Source organism: Crocodylus siamensis, chromosome 11 (genome assembly GCF_052110815.1).
Source record: "Crocodylus siamensis isolate JL-2025a chromosome 11, ASM5211081v1, whole genome shotgun sequence".
Classification (NCBI taxonomy): domain Eukaryota; kingdom Metazoa; phylum Chordata; order Crocodylia; family Crocodylidae; genus Crocodylus; species Crocodylus siamensis.
Genome location: NC_143405.1, coordinates 34,758,871 through 34,786,107, shown reverse-complemented (window position 1 = coordinate 34,786,107; position 27,237 = coordinate 34,758,871). Strand labels below are relative to the sequence as shown.

Below are 27,237 nucleotides of genomic sequence, written 5' to 3'. Positions count from 1 at the left end.
TTGCAGGCTCATGTTCATCTTGTGGTCAATGATGACCCCCAAGTCTCTTTCTTCTGTAGTGCTATCCAACGTAGCACTACTGAGCCTATAAGGAAGCTGCAGGTTTTTCTTCCCAAGGTGGAGAACCTTGCATTTTTCGGTGTTAAACACCATCAGGTTCTCATCTGCCCATTTGCTGAGCTTGTCCAGGTCAGCCTGGATCACCCGCCTATCTTCTGGCGTGGATGCTTTGCCCCAAAGTTTGGTGTCATCGGCGAACTTGGCCAGTCCACTCCTGACTCCAATGTCCACATCGTTAATGAAGGTGTTGAACAGTATGGGTCCAAGGACAGAGCCTTGAGGGACCCCACTGTTCACAGGGCACCACGATGAGTGACTGCCATCAATTACAACCCTCTGGGTCTGACCACGGAGCCAGTTTCCCAGTCAGGGGATCGTGGTGGAGCCAAGGCCACAACTGGGCAGTTTGGCCAAGAGGTGATCATGGGATACCAGATCAAAGGCTTTTTTGAAGTCAAGATATATGACATCAATCTCTTCTCCCTTGTCCAGGTGATAGGTCACCTGGTCATAGAAGGAAATGAGATTGGTCAAACAAGACCTACCCGCAACAAACCCATGCTGGCTGTCCCTTAGGATGTTAGCCTGGGCCAGTTCATCAAGGATGGCCTCCTTAATAAACTTTTCTAAGATCTTTCCCAGGATAGAAGTCAGGCTAATGGGCCTGTAGTTAGCCGGATCCACTCTCCTCCCTTTCTTGAAGATCGGCACCACATTGGCCTTCTTCCAGTCTTCGGGCAGTACACCAGAGCGCCAGGAGTTTTCAAAGGTCCGTGCCAGGGGCTGGGCTACGACGCTCACCCGCTCCTTGAGTACCCTGGGGTGCAGATTGCCAGGGCCGGCTGACTTGAAGGTATCCAGCTTCTCAAGGTGTTCCTTCACGAGGTCAGCATTTATGGAGGGTAGGGGATCCCCATTACCCGGATCTCCCTGTCCCATAGCAGGCATGGGTGTCCCATGGGACTGATGAAAGACTGATGCAAAGTACCTATTTAATAGGTTGGCTTTTTCCTGGGCATCAGTTGTCAGTTGCCCCATCTGGTTTAGCAGGGGTCCAACGTTGCCCTTGCTTTTCCTCCGGCTCCCCACATATCTGAAAAAGGACTTTTTGTTGTCCTTGATGCTTGAAGCTAGTTGGAGTTCAGTTGCAGCCTTGGCTTTCCTGGTTTGCTCCCTGCAGGACTGGACCAGCACAGAATAATCCTCCTTGGAGGTAAATCCCGTCCTCCATCCTTTGTAGGCTTTCCTTTTTAGCCGCAGGAGGTCCGCTAGGTCCCTGGAGAGCCAGGAGGGCTGCTGTGCCTTCTTGCTGCCTTTCCTCCGTGTTGGAATAGATTTAGCTTGTGCGCTGAGCATCACTTCCTTGAGAAGCAACCACTCTTCTTGAACTCCCATCTCCCTGGGGTCATGGTCCCTGAGGGCCTGACCGACAAGCCTCTTGAGCTTGTCAAAGTCGGCTTTTCTGAAGTCAAGGACTTCTGTGTTGCTGACTGACTTGCCAGCTTTACGGCGGATGGTGAAGGTGATCAGCTCGTGGTCGTGTGACCCAGCTTCCCATCGATCACTAGGTCGCCGATTAGGTTGTCCCCCGTAGTCAGTACCAGGTCGAGCAGCACTTTGCCTCTCATTGGCCCATAGACTTCTTGAGTCAGGTAGAGGTCATCCACGCACGAGAGAGAGCTTTGCGACCGCTCGGATTTAGCTGAGTGATCTTCCCACAAGATGTCCGGGTAATTGAAGTCACCCATGACAACCAAGGTCCTGGAGCAAGCGGCCTCAGTCAGTTCCCGGGTGAACTCCTGGTCAAGCTCAGGACTTTGAGTGGGAGGTCTGTAGTAGACTCCCACCGTTGTGTCCCCTGTGCTGTATTCCCCATAAATTTTTACCCAGAGGGTCTCTAGCTGTCCATGCTGGTCGCCAACATCAGCTTGCAGGGGCATGTAGCTTTCCTTCACATAGAGAGCTACACCCCTGCCCCTTTTGTCAACACGATCCCTCCTGTACAGGGTATAGCTTTCTATACCTGTGGTCCAGTCATGGGTGGAGTCCCACCAAGTCTCCGTTATCCCAATGACATCATAATTCTTTGCACTGAGCAGGAGGACGAGCTCCTCCTGCTTGTTACCCAGGCTCCTGGCATTAGTGTACAGGCAGGCAAGTGTCCCCTTGGGGGCTCTTGCCTTGCCCACAGATTGTGCCAGGGCTGGGGCAGGGGTGGGCTCCCTTAAGTGCCTTGGTCTGCTGGCTTTGCAAGGGTTGCTCAGAGGGCCAGCAGTGGCAGTAGTCCCCCCATCCCCCAGTGGGCTTAGTTTAAAGCCCGGTGGAGCAGGTCAGCCAGCCTGGCTGAGAAGAGCCTCCTCCCCAGGGGAGAGAGGTGGAGGCCATCTCTTCCCAGCAGCTTGCTGCCTGTCTCGGCAAAGACCAGGCTGTGGTCATGGAAGCCAAAGCCTTCCCGATGACACCAGCTCCGCAGTCTTTGGTTCACTGCGTGGATCCTCCTCTCCTTCCCCAGCCCATAGCCCGAGACTGGGAGGATCGACGAAAACACCACCTGAGCTCCCAGACCCCTAAGCCCCACTCCCAAATCCCTGTAGCGCCTCATGACCTGGGTGGGGGTGATCTGAGCCGTGTCATTGGTGCCCACGTGAATAAGGAGCATGGGGTAGTGGTCTGTGGGCCGGAGGAGCTGTGGGATCCTCTCTGCAATGTCTCGGATGCGGGCCCCCGGGAAGCAGCAGACTTCCCGGGCTAAGGGGTCGGGGCGGCAGATTGCCCCCTCAGTGCCCCGCAGGATGGAGTCTCCCACAACAAACACCTTTCGCTTTGACTTGCGGGGAGCGGGGCCAGTAGCTGCGGTTGAGCCTGGGCTGCCTGCGGGAGCCGGCAACTGAGCAGGCTCTGCTGGGGCTGCAAGAGGTGTGAACCTGTTGCTACGCTCCGGCGAGGGAGGGGCCTTGGTGCGGCGGGCCTTCGGGCCCTTGACCACCTTGGTCCATGCCCCTGACTGGGCAGAGCGGGAGGTCCCAGGGTCCTCCTTAGTCATGGAGGGAGACGGTGCTCTACCCTGCAGCTCCCGGGGTAGAAGGGCCTGGCAGTAGGAGTCTATCTCCTGCTTACAGTCCCTGATGGCACGCATTCTCTGGACTGTGGCCTGGAGCTCCTCCAGCTGGCGCACCAGAGTCCTCAGTAGGGAGCAGACCCCACAAGGGGAGGTAGCCATGCTCCCAGGCCCCAGAGCCTGAAAAAGGGAGAGGCAGCCCCCGCAGCCAAGAGCCAGGGGCTCCGTCTGCGTGGAGCCCGGAACCAGGGGCTCCGTCTGGGTGGCCGTCTCTGAGGTGCCCGATGGGGGGGCTGCAGAGCCCGAGGGGACCCGAGGGGTGTGGTACGTGCCCATCCGTGTCATGCCTCTGATAGGCTGGCTACGGCTGGGGCTGACTACTCTGGGGGGGTTGCAGGCAGGGTCTCGTGCCCTCCCACGCCCTCCCCTGCGCGAACTCCGCGCTAACTCAAGCGCCTGTTTACGCAGCCTGTTCGTGTGGCTCCGGTCGCGTGGCTCCCTGCGGGGCTGGGCGGGGGCTTGACCCGGCCCGGCACCAGGCAGCGGCCTCCTCCCAGGGAGCGAGGAGTTAACCCCTTCCCACCACGAGCCCGCTTACCTCCGGCTGTGCTGGGGGTCGGCAGGGGGCTCGGCGGCTGCTGAGGGGGTGTCTGGGGGTCGCAGCGGGCTTCACCCGCGCATCTCTCACTGCTCCGGAGCCTAACTGAGCTTTTTTTTTTTTCTTTTCCCTGTTTGGCAGGCTCTTTTAAACTGCGCGCATGCGCAGTGGGCCTGCCATTGGGGAACGCTGGTTTCTCAGGCCAGGGGGGCCCTGCCTGGGATTTGGGGGGCCCTGCCCTACAGGAGGGGGACTGCTGAGTACCCCACTCCTTCTCTTCTCACTCCCTGGGGGGCTGGGCCAAGTAGGGGCCTGGGCGGGGGCTTGATCATTGGTTTCTTACTGAAGGGTTGCTTATGCTACTCCCAGGTATTTTTCTTTTCAAAAGCCAATCTGAGCACTGAAACATTTCTTTTGAAAATTAAAACACAATGAAAGAATTACAGTGAGATCTCAATAAAGCTTACATCTGGGGTCTGATGAAGATTCTTAAGCATTACTATTATACAAATAAAAAATAATACCAACCTGTGGCCTTGTACATGGTAGGTGTCACAATAACAGCGAGCCACCACCCCTCAGTACACCACACCACACCCCCTGACCTGCCTCATGGAGAGCTTCTCCATAGGAGGAAATGATCAGTTTTGCATTCATGCCTACTCAACACTCCTCTTCTGTGCTGACGTGCCTAGGAGGCTGCAAACTAATTTAAATGGTGGTGATTGTGTGATATGGTCTGAATACTGGGCCAGCTCACCACCAACTGACAACTCTCAGTCAATACTGATTAAGCCCAGTTCAAACAGGCAACCCCAAGTGAAAAGTTTTTGGCTTCTGATCCAATTCGTCTTTCAAAGTTACTTCAAAGTTGCCATTTTCTTTTTCTCTTCATTTGAAAACCAGCTTGATTAAGACTGGAAGTTTAACGGAAGAATTCACTATTGATAATAGACACTTAGTGGGGGGGCCACAATGGTTAAATATGCTGTAAAAAGCCTACACAAAAGTGTATACCCTCAATATTATACATGCAAAGACATGCAAGGAATGTCAAAGTAGTCAGTCACTCCTGCTGCAAATACCTGTGTTTAATTCACCTTAAGTTGTAACTTTTCATGAAGCCTCAGGGCTATTGCATGTCCTTTAACAACTGAAAAGTAAGATAAAGCTACTTTTTTGCATAAAGCATTGTGACTATTATAGTAAGTGGGCAACTGAAACTAGTAAGTATTTTAAAGAAAACAAATTCTCATTGGGTTTTCAAGTGAACTTGAATAAAACTGCTTTTCTGTAGGCACATCTATATGAGATGCTTTACTGCACAGTAGACTGATTTGCTGCACAGTAAAGCATCACCTAAATATGTGTGGCAATTAGGGTACAGACTTAATTTACTGTGCTGTTGGATAGTCCCATCAGAAACAAGTGGTATTTGGCAGCTCAGTAAATTGCTGTGCTTAAATGCACATGTAGATGCACATTGAGATTAGTTTGCCCTGGCTCAAATTAAGCCAGAGTATATTCAGTTGCATTAATTGCATGTGTAGATGTGCCCTGTATACCCATGCAGTGCATATAAACTTACCTTTTGTCTCTTCCTCTTTCCCCTCCTCCTTGCCTCCCTTTCCCTCCAAGAACTGGTTATATCTTGAGCATGTAGTAGGTAATAGGAGAGTGAAATGCCTTCCTAACCTAATGGTGAAGATATGGCCTTCCTAACCTAATTGTGAAGATATGGCCTTTTGAACATACATTCAGAATAAGTAAATAAGAAATGTATTTTAGCTTTTGAAGGTAGCAGCCTGGGAGCTGTAGAGCCCTCTTGCAGGTATAGAGTGAGTCTCCAGTTGGCACTGGTGGGTCCAGCCCCTCAAGGTAGTTCACTCCCTGCCAGTTGAGTCTAACATACCTTTTGGGTCTGCTGACAAAAAGCCAATTAGAACCCACATTTTAAATTAGATATGGCAAACAGCTTCTGATACAGCATTCGCATAGCACTCAGGGGTTAAGGTCTTCTGAAGTTCTTTGGCACAGCCTGGTGGGTTTCTTCTATCTCAAAGGCTTTCCAGGCAAAGGAGCTGTGTTTCCAATTAAAATGAACACTTTTGTTCCTTCCTGATTTACAAATCTTCCCTGGAACCAAGTAGTCATCAGGAAGCATCCTTTAAAATGGCCAAATCACCTATAAGAAATAAGTAATGTTTTCCTGGACACTTATGGAACATTAGCAGTTAACACAACATGCAAACAATTTCTTCTTAGAAATTCTGCAGCATAACAGTGTAACATGTCTCCCCTATTGCTCCTCTTCATTAGGCTGGTGTTTCAACCCAGGAGACTTTAGCCTTTCCAGTTCTCAGAGGAAATGTGAGAAATGCCTGAGGGAATACTTAAGTTAAGGGTCAATAATGGGCTCACCCAGACTCGTAGAACACATCATTAAGGAAAGAGAAATGAACATAATGAACTACTCACAATTATTTGCATTTGGAAAAGCCACACCTTCTTGCCATTAACTTCCACCCTCTCCTAAAGTTATTTCAGTAACTGTACCAAGCAGATCACAGCAGTCAGTTCTCCCTTAAGTGGTAAAACAATTTCTATACCCAGAAAAACACATGAATTCACCTCTTGCCACCTTGCTATATTCCTCTTTTTTCCCCTCAGTATTTTCCATAAGAGGAATAGTGACGCTGCAATTCCATACTCGCCGTAGGCCTGGGGCTGGTGAGCTCTGTGAACACCTCCATCCAACCTTCCTAGATCAGCAGTACTAGAATCAAACAAACATTTTTCCTTTAGCTGAAAAGGTCTATATTCCACTGTAATAACCGTAACTCCTTTTTCATTTGCTTTACATGGAGATTTATGTGGGTGGGGCATACCTCTTATGTATTTACTGTGTCCCTGTTTAAAGAGGTTTTCTTGGATGAAGCAAAAATCTGGTGCTTCATCTTTGATGGCTTGTAACACCTTCCTCCAGTTTAATAATACTGTTAAGACCCTGAATATTTATGATGTAAAAAATCTGAGTTTATGCGACTTCACAAGAATAGTAGGCTGCTCTATTGAACTGGTTTCTGTACATTTATAGTTGGCTTTTACCTTCTCTTTATAGCTGTCTAAATTTTGTCAGTATGATAAAGTTCTTCCTGTGCCAAGGGATGTTTTTGGATTCAAAACTTTTTTTCTTTTTACCCCCCCCACCTTCTTCTAACACAGCCACCTTAATTGCCCCCACCTGCTTTCATAAAAACAGCAACTGTAACATGAACCACAAAAGTATTACCAATGCTTTGCTTTCCCAGCCTCTTCCTCCCCACTCTGTGTCCCCAAACATCCCTCCTAAGGTGCCCTTCTCTCCCTCCCCACATCCCTAAAATATAAAGCTTTATGATTAACCCCATGAAACTCACAGCTTCATACATTTTAAGGCTGGAAGGGACCTTAGAAGATCATCGGGTCCAGCCCCCTGCACCAAGCAGGAAAGATAACTGACGGTCAGGTGACCCCAGCAAGGTGACTGTCTAGTCTCTTCTTGAAGATTTCCAGGGTTGGTGATTGCACCATCTCTGGAACTTATTTCACAGTCTGGACTGTGAAGAAGTTTGTCCTAATGTTGAGCCTTAATCGGTCTTCTAGGAGTTTGTAGGTATTATTCGTAGTTTTCCCCTTAGGTGCCCTGGTAAACAGTTGCTCACCAAAGCCTTGATGTACTCCCCTAGTGTAGCAGTAAGCTACAGTAAGTAAGTAGACTGACTTTCTTGTGTGGTTAACCCCTTGGAGGCCCCCTGACTGCCATTTTGGGTGAAATCCTGACATTATGTGGACAAATTGGAGAGAGTCCAGTAGAAGGCAATGGAAATGGTTAGAGGGCTGGGAAGCCTGACATATGAGGAGAGGCTGAAGGAACTGGGCTGATTTAACCTGGAGAAGAAAAGGCTGAGGAGGGGTTTAATAGCAGCCTTCAACTACCTGAAGGGTAGTTTCAACACAGATGGAACTAGACTGTTCTCAGTGGTAGCAGATGGCAAAACAATGGTCTCAAGTTGCAGAAAGGGAAGTTTTGATTAAATATTAGGCAAAACTGACTCGTGAGGAGTAGTAAAGCACTGAAACGGGCTACCCCCGAGAGGCTGTGGAATCTCCATCCTCAGAGGTTTTTAAGACCTGGCTAGACAAAGCCTTGGCTGGGATGATGTAGTTAGGGGTAGTCCTGCTTTGAGCAGAGGGTTGGACTAGATGACCTCTTCTTTAGAGTGGAGTTTAACATACCCTGGAAAACCTGTATTTTCTATGTGCCCAATTTAATTGCAGCGACTTCTCTAATTCTTCTTCTTATTTGCTTATTTTGTTTGAAATAATGCAGTCTTAGAACTATGTCACTAGATCTGTTTGTGTTGGGAGGAGCACAGAGAGATCTGTGTACCCTGTCTAGGGATATTAGTCTGTCTCCAGTCCTAAAAAGATTTGCAGCATTTCTTTTAAGAATTTAATAAGATCCTCTTTCTCCAAGTTCCATATCGGCTTGAAAGATTTTATCCACATTTTTTCCTCACTGTTAATGTCCTCCCTGACCTGGACTGCTCAGACTTGCTACTGGAAGATTGTCAGCTCTCCAGTTCCTCCTGTCTCTTTCCTGCCCCGTCCCCCGACTCGACCTGGCCCTTGGGGCTCACCCCCCGCCTCCAGCCCTTGCGGCTCACCCTGCCTTTCCTCCCGTTCCCCAGCTCGCTTTCGGGGCTCACTTGAACAACTTAAGACACTCAGCAAAAAATGAAAACCAAAACTCAGGAATGTATTAAACATTAACAGGAGATTTGTTTATTTCATCTTTTAAACGCATACTTTTTTTAAATACATGCTAAATGGCAGATTGTCTTTAGAGATGAGATTACGTTCATTTTAATACTAAAACAGAATTAAAACATTAAAACACTAAAACTAACAGAATTAAAATGCTAAAACAGAATTAAAACACAAATATCAACTATTAAAAAACAAGCAGCCCAATTCCCAATTATCTTTTTTTCTTTCCTCTTCAGTTGTACTAATTTGGGAGGGGAATGTAGCTAAAAAAATAGCATTTAGGTTATCATGTTCACTCATGCTTTCTCTGAAGGATCCAGCTGGTAACCATTGAAAAGTACAGTTTAAAAAATACAGTTGTAACTGGGCCCCAATGTATAAGCTAGCAAAATACAATCCACTGGGTCATTTGTACTGAAAATGAACCAACTTTGGAACTATCTAGTTCTTCATGACCTAGAAGCGGTTTCTGATGCTGCTCCCCATGCCACATCTAGCCTGGACTGGCTCGATTTGGACACTAGAATAGTTATAGAAATGAGAAACCAACTTGCACCTCATGTTCATCGTTCTCTTCCCACAGTCTTGTCTACTCATGCAGAAATTCAAGTTCATTGCCATAAATGGCACAACAGTAAGTCCAGGGAAGTGGGTGTGCAAAAGAAAGAAAACTTTACTGACCTAGTCCATTAGAATGAGAGTACATTTGTTTCTGCATCTTATATCTTAAGCAATGTCTAAAAGTGCTCTAAAGAAAGAGATATACCACCCCCCTGGCATCCTTTCTAGACAGCTTATACTCTAAGGCAGGGGTGGGCAATTATTTTAGGCAGAGGGCAGCTTACCCACTTTTGGCAGGCTGTCAAAGGCCACATGGGTAGCCCCGCCCCTTGTCAGGTGCCCCACCCCTTGACAGGAGACCCAGTCCCTGGTCACCATCTTGGGACGAATGTCCCAGGGCAGCATTGGTAGGGCCCAAAGCGGGGCACAGGCTGGCAGGGCTCTGTGGAGCCAGGCTGGGCTGCACCAGCAGGGAGAGCGAGGAGCTGGCCCGGATCCATAGAGCCCCTGCTGGCTGGGACCCTGCGCTCCTGCCACCCTGCTCTGGGCCCCACCAGCACTGGCCCCGTGCTCCCGCTGGCTCCCCGCCCATTCGCTCCCAGTGCCCCCCAGCCCCGCGGTACAGGCGGGGCGCAGTGCACAGCCCCAACCCCACATTTGCTGGCCGGGAAGGAGCTGGTGCTGAGCACGGGAAAAAGTGGCCCCTCATCCATCCTATGGCTGGCACTCCCTGCTGCAGCTGCTCGCAGCCCATGCGGGGCTGTCCAGAGTAGGCACATGCAGCCCCAGGAGGGCTGTGAGCAGCTGTAGCATGGGGCGCCAGGCATGGGGTAGGTCAGGGGCTGGTTTCTCCCCCCACACTCAGATTTTCCCCGGGCTCCTTCCCTGCCCAAGGCCCCCCTCTTTCCCCCCACCCTTACCTGAGGTTCCGGTGTGGGCAGCCACGTACTTCCAGGCCAGAAGCCCCTGCTGGGGCTTCCGGCTGGGGGGTGGGGCTGGGCAGGCCCTGCTGTTGTGGGGGCCCACCAGGCTTCCCCTTAGTCCTACTGCCCTTGGTTCCTGTCATTTTTGTCAGGAACCAAGGGCAGATAAATATTAATTTTCTAAAATGTTTGGGGTCCCACGGGCTGGATAGAATGGCCTCAGGCCATATTTTGCCCACCCCTACTCTAAGGCCTTGAGGCTGATACGGTAAGTTAAAGTTAGGGATGTCCTTCAACTCCAGAAGGAAGAGAGCCTAAATGGAGATAAGAGTAGGGCGACAGTAAGTTCCATTTTTTCTGGGGCAGACCTGTTCTAAGCACCTGTATTGGGAATCCTGTCAGTGATCAAATTAACACTTTTATCCTGGTCATTTCATCCAAGAGAAGTGGTGGCACTCTTTAGTTACTGACTGTGGTAGGGTTGCCTGTCTTCTGATATTGCAGCACTCCACATTCCCTTACCCACCCTTGCTCTCTGGTGTGCTCAGCTGAGACTAGAGCTTGGAGATGCTGAGCATGCTGAAGAGCAGAGACTGGCCTGTCCTGAGACTTGGTAATATGGTCCCTTTGGATTAGGCATAACTGAGGAAGATGACAATGGAAGGCAGAGTTATAAGAGTGGGAAGGAAAGAGAAAGATTGTGAATAACTGACCATGCCTTCCCTTACCAGTCCAATACTAGGAACATACTATTATTTCTGTTTATTAAAATGTTTTTAAATTCTTTATTCCTAGTTTTAAATTGTAGGTTGTACATGTGTCACTTTGTTTTGAAGAAAGTAAGGTAAAAACTATAGCTCTTGTATTTTGTATTTGAGGCCTATATAAACCTCTGTTTAAAAAGCATGAGGAAATAAACCTTTAGAAGCCTTACAACTACTCCTAGACTCTGGAGCAGCTGTAAATGCTGTGCGTGCTGCACTGCTGCCTGCAAATCTAACACATTTGTTTTTCAAAGAACTCCCCCACTCCAAGGCCAAGCAGTTGCTTGCAAGAAACTCTGACCGCCAAGAAGCAGAGTCTTCAGGAGCCAGAGAATGAGTGGCTATTGATATGCAAGAAGGCTCAAAAAAACAGCTGAGGCATCTCCAAGAAGATGGCCGTATAGAGAATGTGGCCAACAAATATTATCAGTATTGAAAATTACATGCCCCAATTGCCCTCCGAATTAGTACCCACTCTCTGCCACTTAGTGGCACAGGATCCTGGGTAAGATGAACTTGTTGGCTGACCCAGTAAATGGCATTTTTTTATATTGACTCTGCAAAAGGACCTACCACCACCAAGACCGTGGGAAAAAGCAGTAACTTGGAATTACAGAGAGCTCTGGCACTGACCTAAGCCCCTATCCATGAAAACACTCTGGATAGTATCTAGGATAGAGCTTAGGAATGCGGAGAGAAATCTGATGCACAAGTTATCTTTAAAGATTTAGCATTGCTGTAACCAGGTGTAGAGCTATTAGTGTTATTCAAAGTAGCTTAGCATCTCCTTCTGCAATACTACTATGTGTTATCTGTTGTTTATATGTGCTGTACCCAACATTGTGGGACCAGAAATGATAGGAAACTGGGTCAGGACAAGAACCTTTTGTGCACTTGCTTCATTTGAAAATAATGAACACCTTCACCTGGGAAATACTATACTAAAAGAAAGGCTGTTATGCAACTGGAAAGGTATCGTGAGGGCTAGGGACAGATATTATACATAAATAATTGCAAGTGATGAGAAACTGGTTCAAATCTGTAACACAACAGAAGTTCAGTGCACATAAACTGCTTTCAAAATGGCCCAAACCAGTTTAAAATAGACCTGGATGGATGTGGTATCAGATCTAACGGATTTAGGTTAAATCAGTTTATTGAACTTCTGTCCCACATCCCCTCCAGTTTCAAGTTAACTCACAGTTCCTCAGCAACCCAGGATGCTGCAAACCCCTGCTCTTGTAGGGTGGACAGGTTAGGCTTGGCTTAAACTGCCTGCTACAGCCAAGAAGGGAGGCATGCTCTAGTGCCCCCCAGCTTCTGGCCTGGGCCACTGAGGGCATGTGGCTGCATTTCCAGAATCAAAAGTGAATGCCTTTTAACTTGTTTATTGGTTCAATCTATGCAGTTGAGACTAACCTGCAAAGATTAAATCAATTCAGCCTTGGGCTTTTTGATTGTCTGTACTTAGCCAAAGAGACTGTACAAGAGGGTAAAGGAGAGAATTAAGGACCACCATTATTTCTCACTGATCTAAACGCCAGTGCCACAACAATGCAGGAAGTCCACAATTGCTGCAGTAACTAATATTGGGGGCGGGGGGGAGCGCATTCTCCATCAAATTGGATATTTCTCATTTTAGTAATTGCAGTATGCTGCAGAAATGAGTAATTAATCATGTGCTACTCCATAGGGATTACAGCAGATTCTTGAAGTGATGCACGGTAGACAGGAAAACCCTATATGGGTTTCAGAAGTTGAATCACTCATTAATATAGCACTATGGCGTTTTTAAGCCATGTTAGGCCCCTGGAGAACATCTGGGCAGCTACAGAAGAAAGAGGAGAATAGGACAGTGAGATATGAGTTTTGTGGTTTTGGAATATAGGAATTGCTAAACTGAATCAGACCTAATGTCCATCTAGTCCAGTCCTCAACCTCCAACCATGGCCAATGCTTCAGAGGAAGGTGCAAAAATCCTCCAAGAGGAGTGTTTCTTTACCAACTGGCAAGAACACTATGAGGCAAAAATCATCTCTGATGAAATGGGGGGGGCGGGGAGGGAGAATAATATTACAGAGAGAGAAGTCTTAAGGAACCTGTGTCAAATATTTGTAATAGGCTGGGGAAGTCTTGGAGGCTGCATTTATTTAAGCAAGTCTACTAAGGTTTATCATACTCTAAATGTTTTATTTGCTGTCTTTGGACCATAGTTGCTTATTTGTCTCTAAGCTAAATACTAAATTGTTATTAGAAAAGTTGGATTTTAAAAAGTGGATATCATAGCAAGAAAAATAACCTCACAGTGTTTATGCCCTGTAACTTAGAACAGTCTGGACTTTCTCTCTTTGTAGAATAAAAGCATCTATTTTAAACTGGTAGAACAAAAGAACAATTAATTCTGAGTTTGTGACATGCCTCCATTTCAAAGAACACACACTTTTCCTCTTACCCCACAATGAGCAGAAGCAAAATTAGGACTCTCTCTCAACTCTGCAAATGTGGTTATAGCCTGAAAAATGTCAATGTAAAAAGGGTTATTGAACCATTGAGCAGTCTTCATGGATCTCCAGGATTCTATATCAAATCTACTCAGAGTTCGTTTTGATCAGCAACCCTACATCTCAGATGCCCTGGCATCTCAAAGACTGTCACACAATTTACTGCACGTATGACTTTCTGTAAACTAAATTGTACTTTTGGTCACACTTGGGCAGTTCCGTTGGTTTCAAAATCTGCTCTTGGTTACATCTGAGTGATCCTCTTGCCTGCAGATGACCCTCATGACAACTGTGTGACTCCAGAGCTCAAATGAGCTGCACAGGTGTCATTGTGGAAAGAACCTGGCCTTTAAACTGGAATCTTATTAAACGAATTAAATGGATACTTACTCTGCCATTGGTTTGGACCTGCAGAGCTCCCTAGAGTCAACGCTCAGCTTTGTCACTAAAGAGAGCTGACACTAATTACAAAGAAGAGACTAGGGGAATTAAGTGCCAGTTTTACAGCCTCCGTCCAGCCATGAAAAATTCTTGAGGAATCATTGCTACCTTAGGAGACTAACACTCGCTGTATTATGTATGGATTTTCCATGGTGCTAAGAGTTTTCACATGCCCATACATCCATTACAACTGTGTTGACTTGTAAGTCTGAATGTAGGGTTTCAGTGCTGTGAAGGAACTTGAGCTACCTCTCCACCACAGGGCAAATTCTACTGCCTTGGGTGAATTTCCCTAAACAGTAAATCATGAAATGTGGATTATAACACTCAGTTACTTAATGGGCATAGGTTAGTCATAATCTGGCTTGGGCAAAACATATTTATACAAGTGAAACCAGACTTTATACCAGTGTAACCAGAGCACAGAGATAGCAGAGACCTCTGCACTGATGCAAGTGCCTTGAATCCAGACTAAAGTTATCCCACGAAAAATATGCATTAAAAATACGATACAAGTTACATTAGTACAGGCATCAGCTGTTTCTGCAATTTACAGTGGTGTACAATGCCAATGCAGATAATTCCAGTGTAAATGTGTTCTGTGTTCAGGCCCTAAAAAGTAACATCAATCAACTTGGAAACAGAGACTATAAAATTCTCTTTTCATGAATGCGTGATTAGGTCAGGACAGGATTTTGATTGCACCCACCAAATATAATAAGGTGATGATACCAACAAAGAATCATAGATAGATGGTTGATGTTTTAAAGTGAGATCTTGGCTACTGTTCTATGCCCTATCAGTCCATCAAGGACCCAATTTACATTGGATGAAAATCCAGTGGAGTTTCAAAAGTATTAAATTGGACCCCAGATGTATTGTGCAGGTAGCACAGTTGTTGTCTGTGAAAGAGGGTGCTGACTGCACCTCCTCATTAATTCACTCTATTTATGTTAGACGTTTTATGAAGAAGTAACAAAAGCAGCCTCAAAAGAAGCCACATTCCACCCGCCCAGCCAGATTGGGAAAGTGCCCTGACAGCAATGGCAGATGTTACCTTGCTAGAAAAAGGGATGAGCTTGGCCCTTTTATTGATGCCTGGGAGCTCAAGTCAGCAAAACTAAAGTTAACCCCCAAACTCCTGGTGAAGCTCAAGTTTCAAGTTCCTCCATTAAACAGCAATACCAACAGATGAAGAGCTATGTCAAAGCCTACCATTTGCGTGTACAAATAAGTAAATACAAGTTTTCAGCTGTTTAGGCTGCTTTAATATGTATTTTTTTCATTCATTTGGACATATATTTTCACTGTTTCCCTCTCAGTAAATGCTTACACCCCTTTTTAGAAGGAAAATAAGAACAATTATGGTTTGCATGGAGAAAGAAAAAAACAATAAAGTTAGACAACGTAAGTTTTTCCAAATCAAACTAAAGTGTTTCTGAACATTGGGCAAATATGGGCAGCTTATGTACAGGAAGCAGCTAAGTCTGACACAGTTGTATGTTACTGAAATTACAGAGGTAACAAAACATTATATTAGCCCTGAGTTCTGGACCTCTAGATGAGGCCTGTGTGAAGCAACCAGTATTTGATTCGGATTCAGCCAGTTCAGAGGACAGGGATTCGATTTAGTGATTCGGCTCACTGTCCCGAATGGATTTGGTCGAATCGGTTTTGAAATATTTGGCACTGATTCGGTGCGATTCAGCCATAGACTGTAATGAGGAATCACTAAAATACCCATAACTTTGTCATTTTTTTGCAGAATTGGATGAAAACAGCAGGGATGGTAGCCACTTCTGAAGGCATGAAGCCTGCCAATTTTCAAGGAGATAGATGCAGGGGTTTCAGTGAAAGTGCACCTCAAACTGTTGAAAACAAAACTCGTGTCACTTGTGTTGTAAGGCAGAGTAGAGTGAAAGTAGCGGGGATGGCATGAAGCCTGCCAAGTGAGCAGGAGCTTTTATGAAAGTGTACCTCAAACTGTTGAAAGCAAAACTCTTATCACTTGTGTGTGTTAACTGGGTTTCTGGTTGTAGCTGTATTGGTCGAAGGAGCAAACAGGCAAGGTTCTTTGAGTAAATACAATATCTTTTATTAGACCAACTGAATAGTTGGAGAAATATATCTTGCCAAGGTTTTGGGTTTAAAAACTCTTCATCAGGCTGAGAAAGCATCTGTAGTTGGTGTGTGTGCTCTTCCTGGATGAAATGAATAGTAAAGAAGCCAGAGGCTGGACTGCAAGCAAGAAGGCCAGTCAGTGAAAATCTAAATTGAGGCATTGGGGGTGAGAGACAGGCAGGTGGGGAGGGAAGGGGGATGCAGCAGGTAAAAGTGCAGAGGTACCTGGGGAGTCATGTGTCAGGCAGGTTATAGTGTGTCACAAATCCAACGTCTATACTGAGTCCGTGAGTTTTTGTATCGTGTATCATCGGAGGTCGATGATTTGAAGTTCATAGGCTCATCTGTGAAAAGTGTATTGTAAATTCAAACGAGCACTGAACCTCGCTAACTTCATCACCAGAAGCAAACTTCCTACAGCCCAAAATACACTGAATGGATCCAGACCATTACATGACAAGAAATGCAAAACCTGCCAACATATCTCCAGTACCCCCCACAATTACTACACCCTACAACAGAACCATCACCATTCCAGTTTTAGGTCATGCCCAGGACCTAGGGCTGCCTTCTTCCCTATAGCCCCAGTCCACACCTCCAAGTTTGTCCTGGCATTAAATGGTTGTGAAAGCAACTAACACAAAGAAATGGGTGTGGGGTAAGGAGAGTGGCACTCACTCCATCTGCAGGTGGAGCTTGGGGAACCCCAGCAGTGGGAGGTTCACCTTCAGGAACACCAGCTGGTCCTCCAAACCAGGATCCAAGGAGGTGCAGTGAGGTGTCACTACATCACCAGTAATGCTGAACACCCGCCTGCTTGGCACACTGGTCCATGGACAGGAAAGGTGTTCCCAGGCAACTGTGGCCATATCCTGCCACATCTGGCTGTGGGTTGCCCAACAGGTGAAGGGGTCGCATTGCAGCATCTCCAGGTCCTCGACAAAATAGGTAGTCACAAAGGCCTCCACGCTATCTGCCAGATGGTGGGGTCTGGCACCTCTGGCAGAGAAAGGCTTCACACAGGGCCTTATATGGTGTTTCTGTGTCACTCGCCCAGAACACTGTGATTGGGAGGGAACTCAGGGAAAGGTCACAGTCATGGTCACTGGCCACTACAGATGTCAATATCAGAGCAGTCTTTACCCTGCTCCTCTGTTTCTGTCTCCCCACAAAACTGCCTTCTGAATCACCAAATCTTTTCTGAATTAATTCAGATGCTTCAAATTGATTCAGAGCTTTTAATGGGTCTCCCAGTTTGATGATTCAGCTGCTGAATCGGGCCGAATCTTCTCCGAATCAAATCAGCAACTGAAGCTTTGCGCACCCCTACTCTAGATCTTGCATACTGTGGTAGTTAAATGGATACTTACTAGGGCTGTGTGAAGCCTCAGTTGCTGATTCAATTTGGTGGAGACGTGGCCTGATTTGATGGCTGAATCTCTGCATCCAAATAGAATCAGAACCAGAACCTTTAATCTCTCCGAATCAAATCAGAACCCTCTGAATCGATTCCGGGAGATTCGGAGATTTGTAAGAATATAGTACAACTGTAGATTTGTAAGAATATAGTACAACTGTAATTTGGACAAGGTTTTATATATCCAAAAGACTTTTCCATGTTAGTAAACTCTGGGGCACAGGAGCCATTTTTCAAGTTTCAGATTATTAAAATGGCACAACTGCAAAATAAATTTTTGCATGTCACTATCTCAGTAACTATGAAAGATATATAGGCTGGTCTCTGACAGCTGCCATAGTATTGAGGTGTTATAAATTAATTTCTCTGATAATGAATAAAATAAAATCCTTTGATAATGGTAAGAACAAAATAAAAATTCAGAATGGTTTGAATGCAGGACAAATCAGGTGTCTTAGCCTTATTTCTTAAATGTATTTTGTTTGTCCATTGAAAGATCATTTTCCATGTATACAAATGCACAGTGAATTTTCCTAATCTTACTGGTTTAGACCATCAAGATGTCAGATTCTATTTCATTATTAATCTTCCTTTTTCAAAAATAAATTTAAGACTAATTTTAAGGACTTTTCTTTCTAACTAGATTATAAGAATATATTTATATTACATTGGAGCTACCTAGATGAGACATTCCTTTATGGTCACTTGGAAAAAAATGTAAACTTGAACGCGGAGATTATTCATAGTGGTACAAACAAGAGAACACTTTATAAACATCTTCATTCAAAACCATAATGCATGAGTGGGGATTGCACTCTGCCCTAAGTAGCTCTTACAGAGCTTCTACTTCTATGGAATACCAGAGGATATATCAGCTTAGCTGGCAAACAAGTTGCTGTGACTTACATAACCAAGGATTCTATCTTAACTTAACTGAAGGAAGACGACGTAATTATTGGATATACTGACTTTCCAGATACACCGAGGAAAGAATGGTTGGACAAATCCAAAGCAATGCATGGATCAGTGCAAAAACTAGACTTAAGATGGCAAATAATGTTGTTATTGTTATTATTATTTACTTAGACCAAGATGAAAAACAATAGATTTGATTTGGGATAGTAACATACTTCGGCGTTTTAAAATTCTGTTTTTCACAACTATCACTTTTCTCAGTGGTTTTCCAGTGATGTTCTGTGCAGAACTAGTCATCTATGGAGCCCTTCTGTGTCCTACAAAGTACAAAACTGAAAGGCTCACCAAGCAGATTTGAGATTAGGGCTTTATTGAGGCCCAAGGAAGTACTGCATGACAGCATCTAAGAATGACAAGAGTTAGAGAAACTCTTTCTACAGCTTTTATCAAGCCAAAGACACTTCTCTAAAAGAGTTATTATGTAATGGCTCCCTCTATAAATGTCTGAATCCCCAACCCTGTTCTTCCTTGCCAGGTAAGGCTCAGACAATGTTTTATCCAAAGTGCAGAAACATGCTAAAGTACTTGTCTTAAGAGAGCTTTAATAAGATTTAAAACCATTGCTTCCATCTGTACAGACAGAAACCCTGGTATATCATATGATAAGGGGCATGTTATAAACACAATCTGTGACACAGTAAAAAATTGGTGTAGGTGGATTTTTAATTACTCACCCACCTCATCTTCTACCCCAGCTCCTTTAAATATCAATGTAATTTAATTACCTGCTGTAAAAAAATATTATCATAATCTGAATATTAACTATTTATAAAGTAACCCTACTTCTTTGGAAGAAAAGTAGACAATATTATTTAGGTAGGTCTATTGACAATACAATGAAAATGGACAAATGAAAAAACACCGGGAGTTATTTAAGTGGCTAAATGTATGCCAGCTATATTTAGTAACTGAAAAAATAGAAACTGGGCATTTAAATATAACCATGTTGCTCTAGTTAGGTCCTGCATACAATACGAAGAGACTCGCACCCACAACAGAACTGCTTTTCAGGTTAAGATAAAGTTCCATTCATATCAAAAATGAAAGTTATATTTTTAACTGTCAGAATATATAAGAAATCAAGTGACAGATAAAAGACAGCAATACAGATCTAAGTAGGTCATCTTCCACTTCATTTACTTGGCTTTCAAACTGTTTCATCATCACTCATGTCCCAGATCTGTAATGAGAAAGCAAACAAAATTTCACGTGGTTGAACTTGAATATGCTTTTAATATAGCTTGTGTAATCACTAATCTAATTGAAAAGGGAGGAATCTATTTAGCTGGTGGTCTATCCTGTACAACAGTGGTTCCCAAACTGTGGTCTGCCAGGACATGGTAAGTCTATATAGATGGGCTGTGAATCATACCAGACCTTTGTAGTCTTTTTCAGTTAAATGTGGTCTGCCAGTCCACAAAGGTTGTGAACACTGCGTGAGAGCTGCTGGGGAACTAACAATTCAATGGACTTCGGCAGTTGGTGGGTTAGTGAGTCATTTACAGACCAACTGGTGTACGTGAAAGCAAATCTTGATATTTTTAAATATCCCTCTAGTGTTTTAGATTGATACATTTCAGTGCATGTTTCAGGAATTTTCTGCTATGGCTATTTGCTAGTCATTGTATGGTATGAATTAGAGCATGGCTGCCCAACTGGCAGTGTATTGGCTGCATGTGATATGAGTGGTTAACATGTGGCCCATGGCCTTTGCAACCACCTCTTCCACTATTGTGCAATGGAGGAGGGGTAAAGCAAAGGGAAAGGAGCATGTGGCATGGGTTATGTGCTGCCAGCACTACCCAGAGGGGCAGAGGGCCAAGTACCACTCATGCAGCCTAGGGGTCTTCATGCCACTTGTATAGTCCACACATTATAGAGGAATCCCAGGGGGCTGCCCTCTGCAGCATGTGGCCTGCACAATCTGCAGCCTGGGGGGTGCATGTTGGGGCCATGCGTGGTCCCTTGCCCTGCCAGAGTTGAACAGCTCTGAACCACAGCATACTACTGACACTCCTTATAATCTTTTTTCCTTGTTATGAGGAAATACATAATTAGGAATAGTAGATAATGCACTTTTAGTAGAAACTATGAATTTGTGAACAACATTATGAAAAAGCAGTGGTTCTTCAAACATCTGAGGATAATCAGTAGCATGATTCAACCAATTGCAGCAAACAACACAAGACAAAAATATATACAAATTTGTTTCTTCATCAGTGTTTTAACAGTTTTACAAGCCAGCCAGTAATTGGCATAAAAAACATATATTATTTTGTGTAGTAAGATGCAATTGTACATTTACTTTGGTTCTAGGCCAAGATCATTAGACGTATCCTGGAAACCCAGTCTGGAAAACAAAGTTAATGTTTTCACAGGATCCCCAAGGAATCTGAAGTCCTAGGAGCCATACCAATTTAAAGCTAGGTCCATATAGTATTTCAGTTGTCAGAACAAAGAATGCAATACTTTACATAAAACGCAAAAGTCTGTAAGCGCACCTGTTTGCATACACAAACTGTATGCATCCTCCAGCTGCAGGCTGCATACATGACTGTGCTTCTATGCAAATCTAGCTGACTTAATCACATTTGTGGTGATTCTGTGAAGAACTGCTCAGGCTTGATACATGCAAGTGCTCTTTGTGTTTTTTCCAAAACAGTTCAGCATCAACCAATGGCATAAATGAAAGGAAAAACCCACAATAGAACATGCAGAAACAGTAGAAGTGCAATAAGTCTGGGTGAAGGTTTAAAGACTTTTACTTCAAATACTTCTGTTTGATCAATTCTACTTATCAAATTGGTCTGCTCCCTTTAACTGGCATCCTTACTGAAAGTTGCAAATAGCCATGTGGAAAAGCAAGTTAATTTGCAAAAAAAGGAGAAGGTAGTTAAATCATGTTAGCTTCATGTCAGACAGAACATTAAATAACATTAAATTATACCCAAATAAAAATATTTTCTTCCCAAACTTTGCTTTTGAAGTTCAAACATGATGACTTCTAGATTTTCCCCCTCAAAAATTTAAAGTGAAGATGTAGATATTTTTTGACCAATAGCCATTTGCGATGTGTGGTTCATACTCATTCCATTCAGTGCGGAGAACTTATGCCAGTAGGTTACTTTAGGAATCATGCCTTGGAGTTAGGCCTTTAAGGAAGAAAGCAACATTAAACTTCAGATGGTCTGTGGCAACCTGGGGTACCAAGGGTGACATTGTGTAGCTGGAGGCTGCCACACAACGTTAGCACTAGTAGGTGTGCAAATATGATTCACAAGATAAACCCATATGTTTTAGATAGGAATTAATAGGGTTAAAAATGTTGTGACCTAGTGTGGTCAAAGTTCTTTGTCACAGAAGAAATGCTCTATTATTTTTCCGTAGTGAAAAAGAGTGCAAACGAAGAGCTGGCATTTCCTGAGGGATGATTCAAGTCTAAAAATGTCGATAACCACTGGGCTAGAATGACAGGATTGCTTTCACTGTTAAGCCAGCTAGAAATTAATTCAAAACTTGGAGAGTTCCTTGCTTGTCTCAACTAAATGCCTATGGTAAATTACCATGCCAAGTCCCCCTGACTGTAAGAACACAATTAATGTATCCTTGGCCAACTAGTGGCAAGGGGCAGGGCCAACAAAAGCTACCTCCCTCCCTTCCTGGCTGGCTTGGAATCCCGCTCCTCCTGGCTGTGCACTGTCCTACCGCTAGGCACAGCCAATACAATTGCAAGGACAAATGATCGGCATGTATTTACATCAATGAACTAAAAAACAGGACTTTTTGTAGGCCATTCCTCATTCAGAAACAGATAGGGGACAAAAACAGGCCAGTCCAGTATAAACAGGACCAACAGCCACCATACCCATAGGTTAGGCCATCACAGCAGCTCAGCCTATAAAGCATGAGCATCACCTGGGCTAAGTACAGACAGTCAAAAATCCCAGGGCTGAATCAATTCAGTCTTTGTAGATTAGTCTAAGCTGCAGACATTGAATCAGCAAGCAAGCAAACAGACATTCACTTTTGACTCAGGAAATGCAAGCACGTGTCTGCAGTGGCTCAAGCCAGAAGTTAGGGGATACTAGAGCACACCTTGCAGCCTGCCAGCTCCAAGGCTTTTCCCCTTTCCCTGCTAGAGTGGAGGGAGTGTGGCCAAGTCTCAGCCCAGAGCTACCTGGAGGGTCTGTGGGGGGAAGGGTGCAGTGCCTGCCAGGCTAAAGAGGGGGTGGGTGGGGAAAAAGGCAGTGGCACTGAATTCATAAAAGCCTGAACAAGAATAGTCCTCTCTCAGAAGGGAGCATGCATTGAACAGAAAGGCACAACCCTGCAGAATCTTGCTGGCTGTGATCAGGAACTACAAATCTCAGAGGCACCTGGAAGCAGGAAGAAAAAGTGATGAACAACCCTGCAGAATCCTGCTGATGTGGGTCTGGACTGCACATCTGAGAGACCTCAGGGCAGCAGGAAGAGGAAGTGAACACACAGCCTATGCTAGGATGCTGGGGGACTCTTGATTCAACTTGAACCAGGAAGGGGTCTGGGACAGATGTTTCATAAACTGGTTTGATGCAAATCAGTTAAGTCTGATACTACATTCAACCTGGTTTATCTTAAACCAGTTTCAGCCATTTTGAAACTGGGTTTATGTGCACTGAGCTTCTGTTCTGTAACAGGTTTAAACCAATTCCTGAAGACCTAAATCAGTTTATGTGTAACTTCTGTCCCTAGCCCTGGTGATAGATGAAGCTCTAGAAATACTTACTGAGAATCAGACCCTGGTTATTGCCATATTAGCATTAGATCAGCAACAAAATTATTCTTTTCCTTTTACAACCCAACCAGGGGAAAAATACATACCAAAAGTTCAAATGTTAGCATTTATTTAGATTTTATATTCTGCAGGCAGAGGTGCTGTATGTACAGTGCCATTCACAATGGTGCCCTGTTCATGCTTGCCCTCTAAGCACTACAGTCTTACAAACAACACTGAAAGCAACACCAGCTTCATCAAGACCAGAAATGGGAATTACAAATTAACTGTCTGGAACACAAACGCCTTTCCCCCTCCTTACCCTATACCAGCTACATGTGGAATCCCACAGCTCTGTGAAATGCTGCAAGCTAAGCCAAGAAGACTCTAAATGGTATTCTCAATTCCTAAAGTGGTTTCAAAATGGTGGTGTAAATCCTCATGGAAAATACTGAAGTAACAGCTTGTTTACAAAAAGAAAAAAGTGTTTTTGTCCTCCCCTCGATGAGAGGCTTGGGACTTGCCAAGGCAAATACAAGTATCCAACTTGCCAGTCAGGGTCAAGGATATGGAAAACAAATATGAAAAAGTTATCTTTAAATAGAATCTATGGCCTGATCAAAACGGACAAAAGGCAAGAAACTCAAAGCGCAGGCTAATATCCCATCCTTTGTAAGACCCACTTGGGGGCTTTTTTCTTTTGTTTTTAAAGACAGATTTTAGCCCTCTCTTTCTCTCCTGCCTGTTAAAGAAAAAAAATAAATGCACTGAAAGGCTGTGCAGTAGGATGACTTGAGGGCAGGCAGCCTGCAATTTTGTTTCCAATAAACATAGTGACAGCTGCCAAACCAACAGCTCTAAAAGTCATCTTTATCCACAGAATAGATGTTAGACTGGCAGAAGGTTTCAAGGGGAGTTCCATGGGGATCTGTTCTAGGTACAGTGTGGTTTACAGATTAATTAATGACCTAGATGCAAACAACAAAAAGGCTGAGTGGAGTTGATCCACTAGAATCCACTGGCAAGATGAAAATTCAGAGAGGTCTTGATAAATTGGAGAACTGGATTAGAGACCACAAAGTAAAATTTAACAAGTACAAATGCAAGATGGTATAGGCATGGGGGGTTGTGGGGTGGGGAACAGATGAACAAATACAGTATGGATAAGACTATTAGGGAGGATTTGGGGGTTATGATAGAACCCAAGCTTAATATACTTGCACTAGGACCAGACTGAGACCTCTGACTCACTTCACACAGGCCACTGGACAGGTGTCAACTGGTAATAACTTCTAATCACTCACAGCTGAAGATGAATTTCATTTTGTAATTTGGAAGTGAAAGCCTCACTGTGGCATTATATTTCTAGTTGCCTTGCTCAGTCGTCTTTCTTTTTCTTTTCTTATTTCCTAGCTCTTGGCATCAATTTTTCTAAACAGCATTTTATCTCAAATATCCCACAAACAGTTCAGTATCCAAGTTGTAGCTGTATTGGTTTAGAGGAAAAAGCAATCAGGACTTATAGTAGAGATACTATTTTTTATTAGACTAACAAGATTTTTGCAAAAAAAATCTTTAATTAACTTAAGTTTTCTCAGGCACTGGAGAAAAGATTGTAAAAGTTATCCTGGGTAGAAATGGAAGTTAATATTTCATAGGAATTCACAGAGTTAATAGATGTAAAACTCCTTTGGGTTTTGACATATGGAAGATATCAAATTTTAGCCAATTTCTGAAACGAAATCTTCATATTTTCCCAAGCAGGAAGCAACTGTGACCACCTGAAACCTGAGACACTGCTCCTGCTTTTGTTTCAAGGGAACTTGTATCGTCACAGAACCTCACAAGAGGTAAGAGACTCCATACCAGCTATGAACCGACTGCCCAGAGGAGTTTTCCATCTATTAACTCCCTGGTAAAATCCTATGAAATATGAACTTTCATTTCTACCCAGGAGAACTTTTACAATCTTTTCTGCAATTCCTGATGAAGGGTGTTTGTGCCCAAAAGCTTGGAATTAATTTTTTTTTTTTATAAAAGGCTTGTCGGTTTAATAAAAGATATCATCTCTACTATGAGTCCTGACTGCAAACAGTTCTAAACTCCATGTATTTTATTTTAAACAAAACAAAACTTTTTAGCAAAGAATGGAAGTTTTAAGGTATTTACTCAGTTAAAAGACATGCAATGCACACAACACTCATACACCTATAGTTGTTTGGGTTCTTTAACTAAACTGTAGTTGAAATGATCTGTTTTGGAAACTTGTAAAAAAAAAGTCTGTAACGGTGCTAAATCTACAACTTCCTAGACGCAAGAATATTGAGTTTCCTATCTCATCCTGGTAAACTGGCATGCCAACTGGTAATCCTGGCATATTTTAATGACTGAAACAGAGACAGTCTATAAGATCTACCACAATACATGTAATAAACATAGGCAACTTATTTTATTTTGCTTTGCGTGATACAGGGCGGGGGAGAAAATAAGAGCACTGTGTTTTGTTTCTATTGGCAAGTGGATGCTTTAAGGCAGTGGTTCTCAACCTTTTTTTAGGCTCAAGCACACAACATTGCACTCAAGGCACCGGGTCCTTTATGTCCCTTCTTTACTCGTATCCTTATCTTTTTCTAGTCACATGCTAACTTTTGGAAGTTTCCTCTTAACTGGTCTAAATACCTCCAAGTACTTCCCTCAAAATGGCTCTATGTCCCTAGTCTTCTTGCAGATGAAGTGTTAACTCATCAGCTGCCAACGCATCACTTCAGTTAGGTACTTAGTCTATGCCAAATCATAAAAGGAACAAGTAGCCTGTCATTTTACTAGTCTAAAGGTCTGCTAAATAGTTGGTGACATACAAGGAATAACAATCAATAGTATTTCCCACAGCTCCTTTCAATCTGCTTTTAGGCTGCCAGCGTGTATTCAGCTATTTCAGCATTACAATAGTTTCATGGGGTTACTATACCAAATAGTAAATAAACCCATAACATCTCTTGTAGCAACAGGAAAGAATGAAGAAACCAAGCAAGCAGACAAAAATTAGTACAAAAACAAAAAACAAACTAAAACTCTAAAGACATATTCTCTAGAGGTATTTTGCTGCTGAAAAGGTCATTTTTGAGGCCACAGTGTTTATTTCGTGGGAGTGATGTTTTCTAAACAAGACAATATCAGGAGTGACATCTGTTCTGCTCTCTCTTAAAACCTGGAGACACATAAAACCCAAGCAGATTTGAAGATCTACTTTCCAGAGGACTTTAAACATAACATCCCTAATACAACCACATAATAAATCAGGATATGGCTTTCAAATGAATAAAATAATTCATTTTGAAGTAAAAGAAATTTTACTGCTATACAAAGTTCTCATATAAAACCTCCAAACACCCAAACAGAAGAGAGGCTAGATAATTAGAAAACCAAAAAGGAGAAACCTAGGAGAATGGGTCTTTGTTGCAGGGCACTAAGGTGTCTGCTACTTTAAGGGCAGAAACTGCCTAGAGAGAAGGCCCTAGGAGCCAGGCAGAAACTCCACAGGTGCAGGTTACTATGGCAGCAGGTTAATGAGGGAATTAGCCTGCAGCTGCACCTGGTCAGCTGACCGGTAGAAGGCAGGGCCCTGGGCACATATAAGCCCCAGGGCTGGGACTGAAGGCAGTTATAGCCCTGACAGCTGCTAGGGGGAGTGGAGTTCATGCAGAAAAACTCCACAGAGATACCTGGGTGCCTGTGCTGCTGCTGGTGAGACTGAAGTATCTAGGGTTATGGTTGCTTTTATGTTATAGTCCAGGGGCTCATATTTATGTTGCTGCTTTTAATCCGGTGGACCGGATTGAGAGTACTGGGGAGGAGGCAGCCTCATCAGGGCACGCTACTGTGCAGAGCCCCAGTGCCAGAGGAAGCAGCGACGGGGCGTGAGGAGACCTCAGCGCCAGAGGATGCTGTTACTGAGGCTAAGGGTCCAGTGATGACAAGAGGCTTAGAGGTCTCATCACTAAAGACAATGTCTACCTACAGTCTGTGAAGCATGGGGCATGGTAAAGGGGTGGTTTTGGAGCTACACATCTAGCCCATAAGGCTTGGGGTGTCCTGCAAGGCACTTACTTAGAGCAGGACCCAGCAAGAGGTCTAAGAACCAACACTGTTTAGTGGGGTCCACCAGGACTGTGACTGCCTAACACCGTGAGGACAGCATCCCAATCTTCTATCTATTATCTTACCCATCAAGGCATTGTAAGTGAGAATAGAAG

At 44.2% G+C, this 27,237-nt stretch overlaps 1 protein-coding gene across 1 annotated transcript in view; it reads right to left on the bottom strand.

Moving 5' to 3' along the window:
- Window positions 1–760: 760 nt before the first annotated feature.
- ATG7 (autophagy related 7) overlaps window positions 761–27,237 on the bottom strand; it is a 314,637-nt gene continuing 288,160 nt past the window's right edge. Inside the window, exon 19 of the mRNA XM_090021027.1 lies at window positions 761–19,411. Within this exon, the coding sequence (XP_089877153.1) occupies window positions 19,379–19,411 (33 nt within the window). The 3' untranslated portion in view covers window positions 761–19,378. The remainder of the gene's footprint in view (window positions 19,412–27,237) is intronic.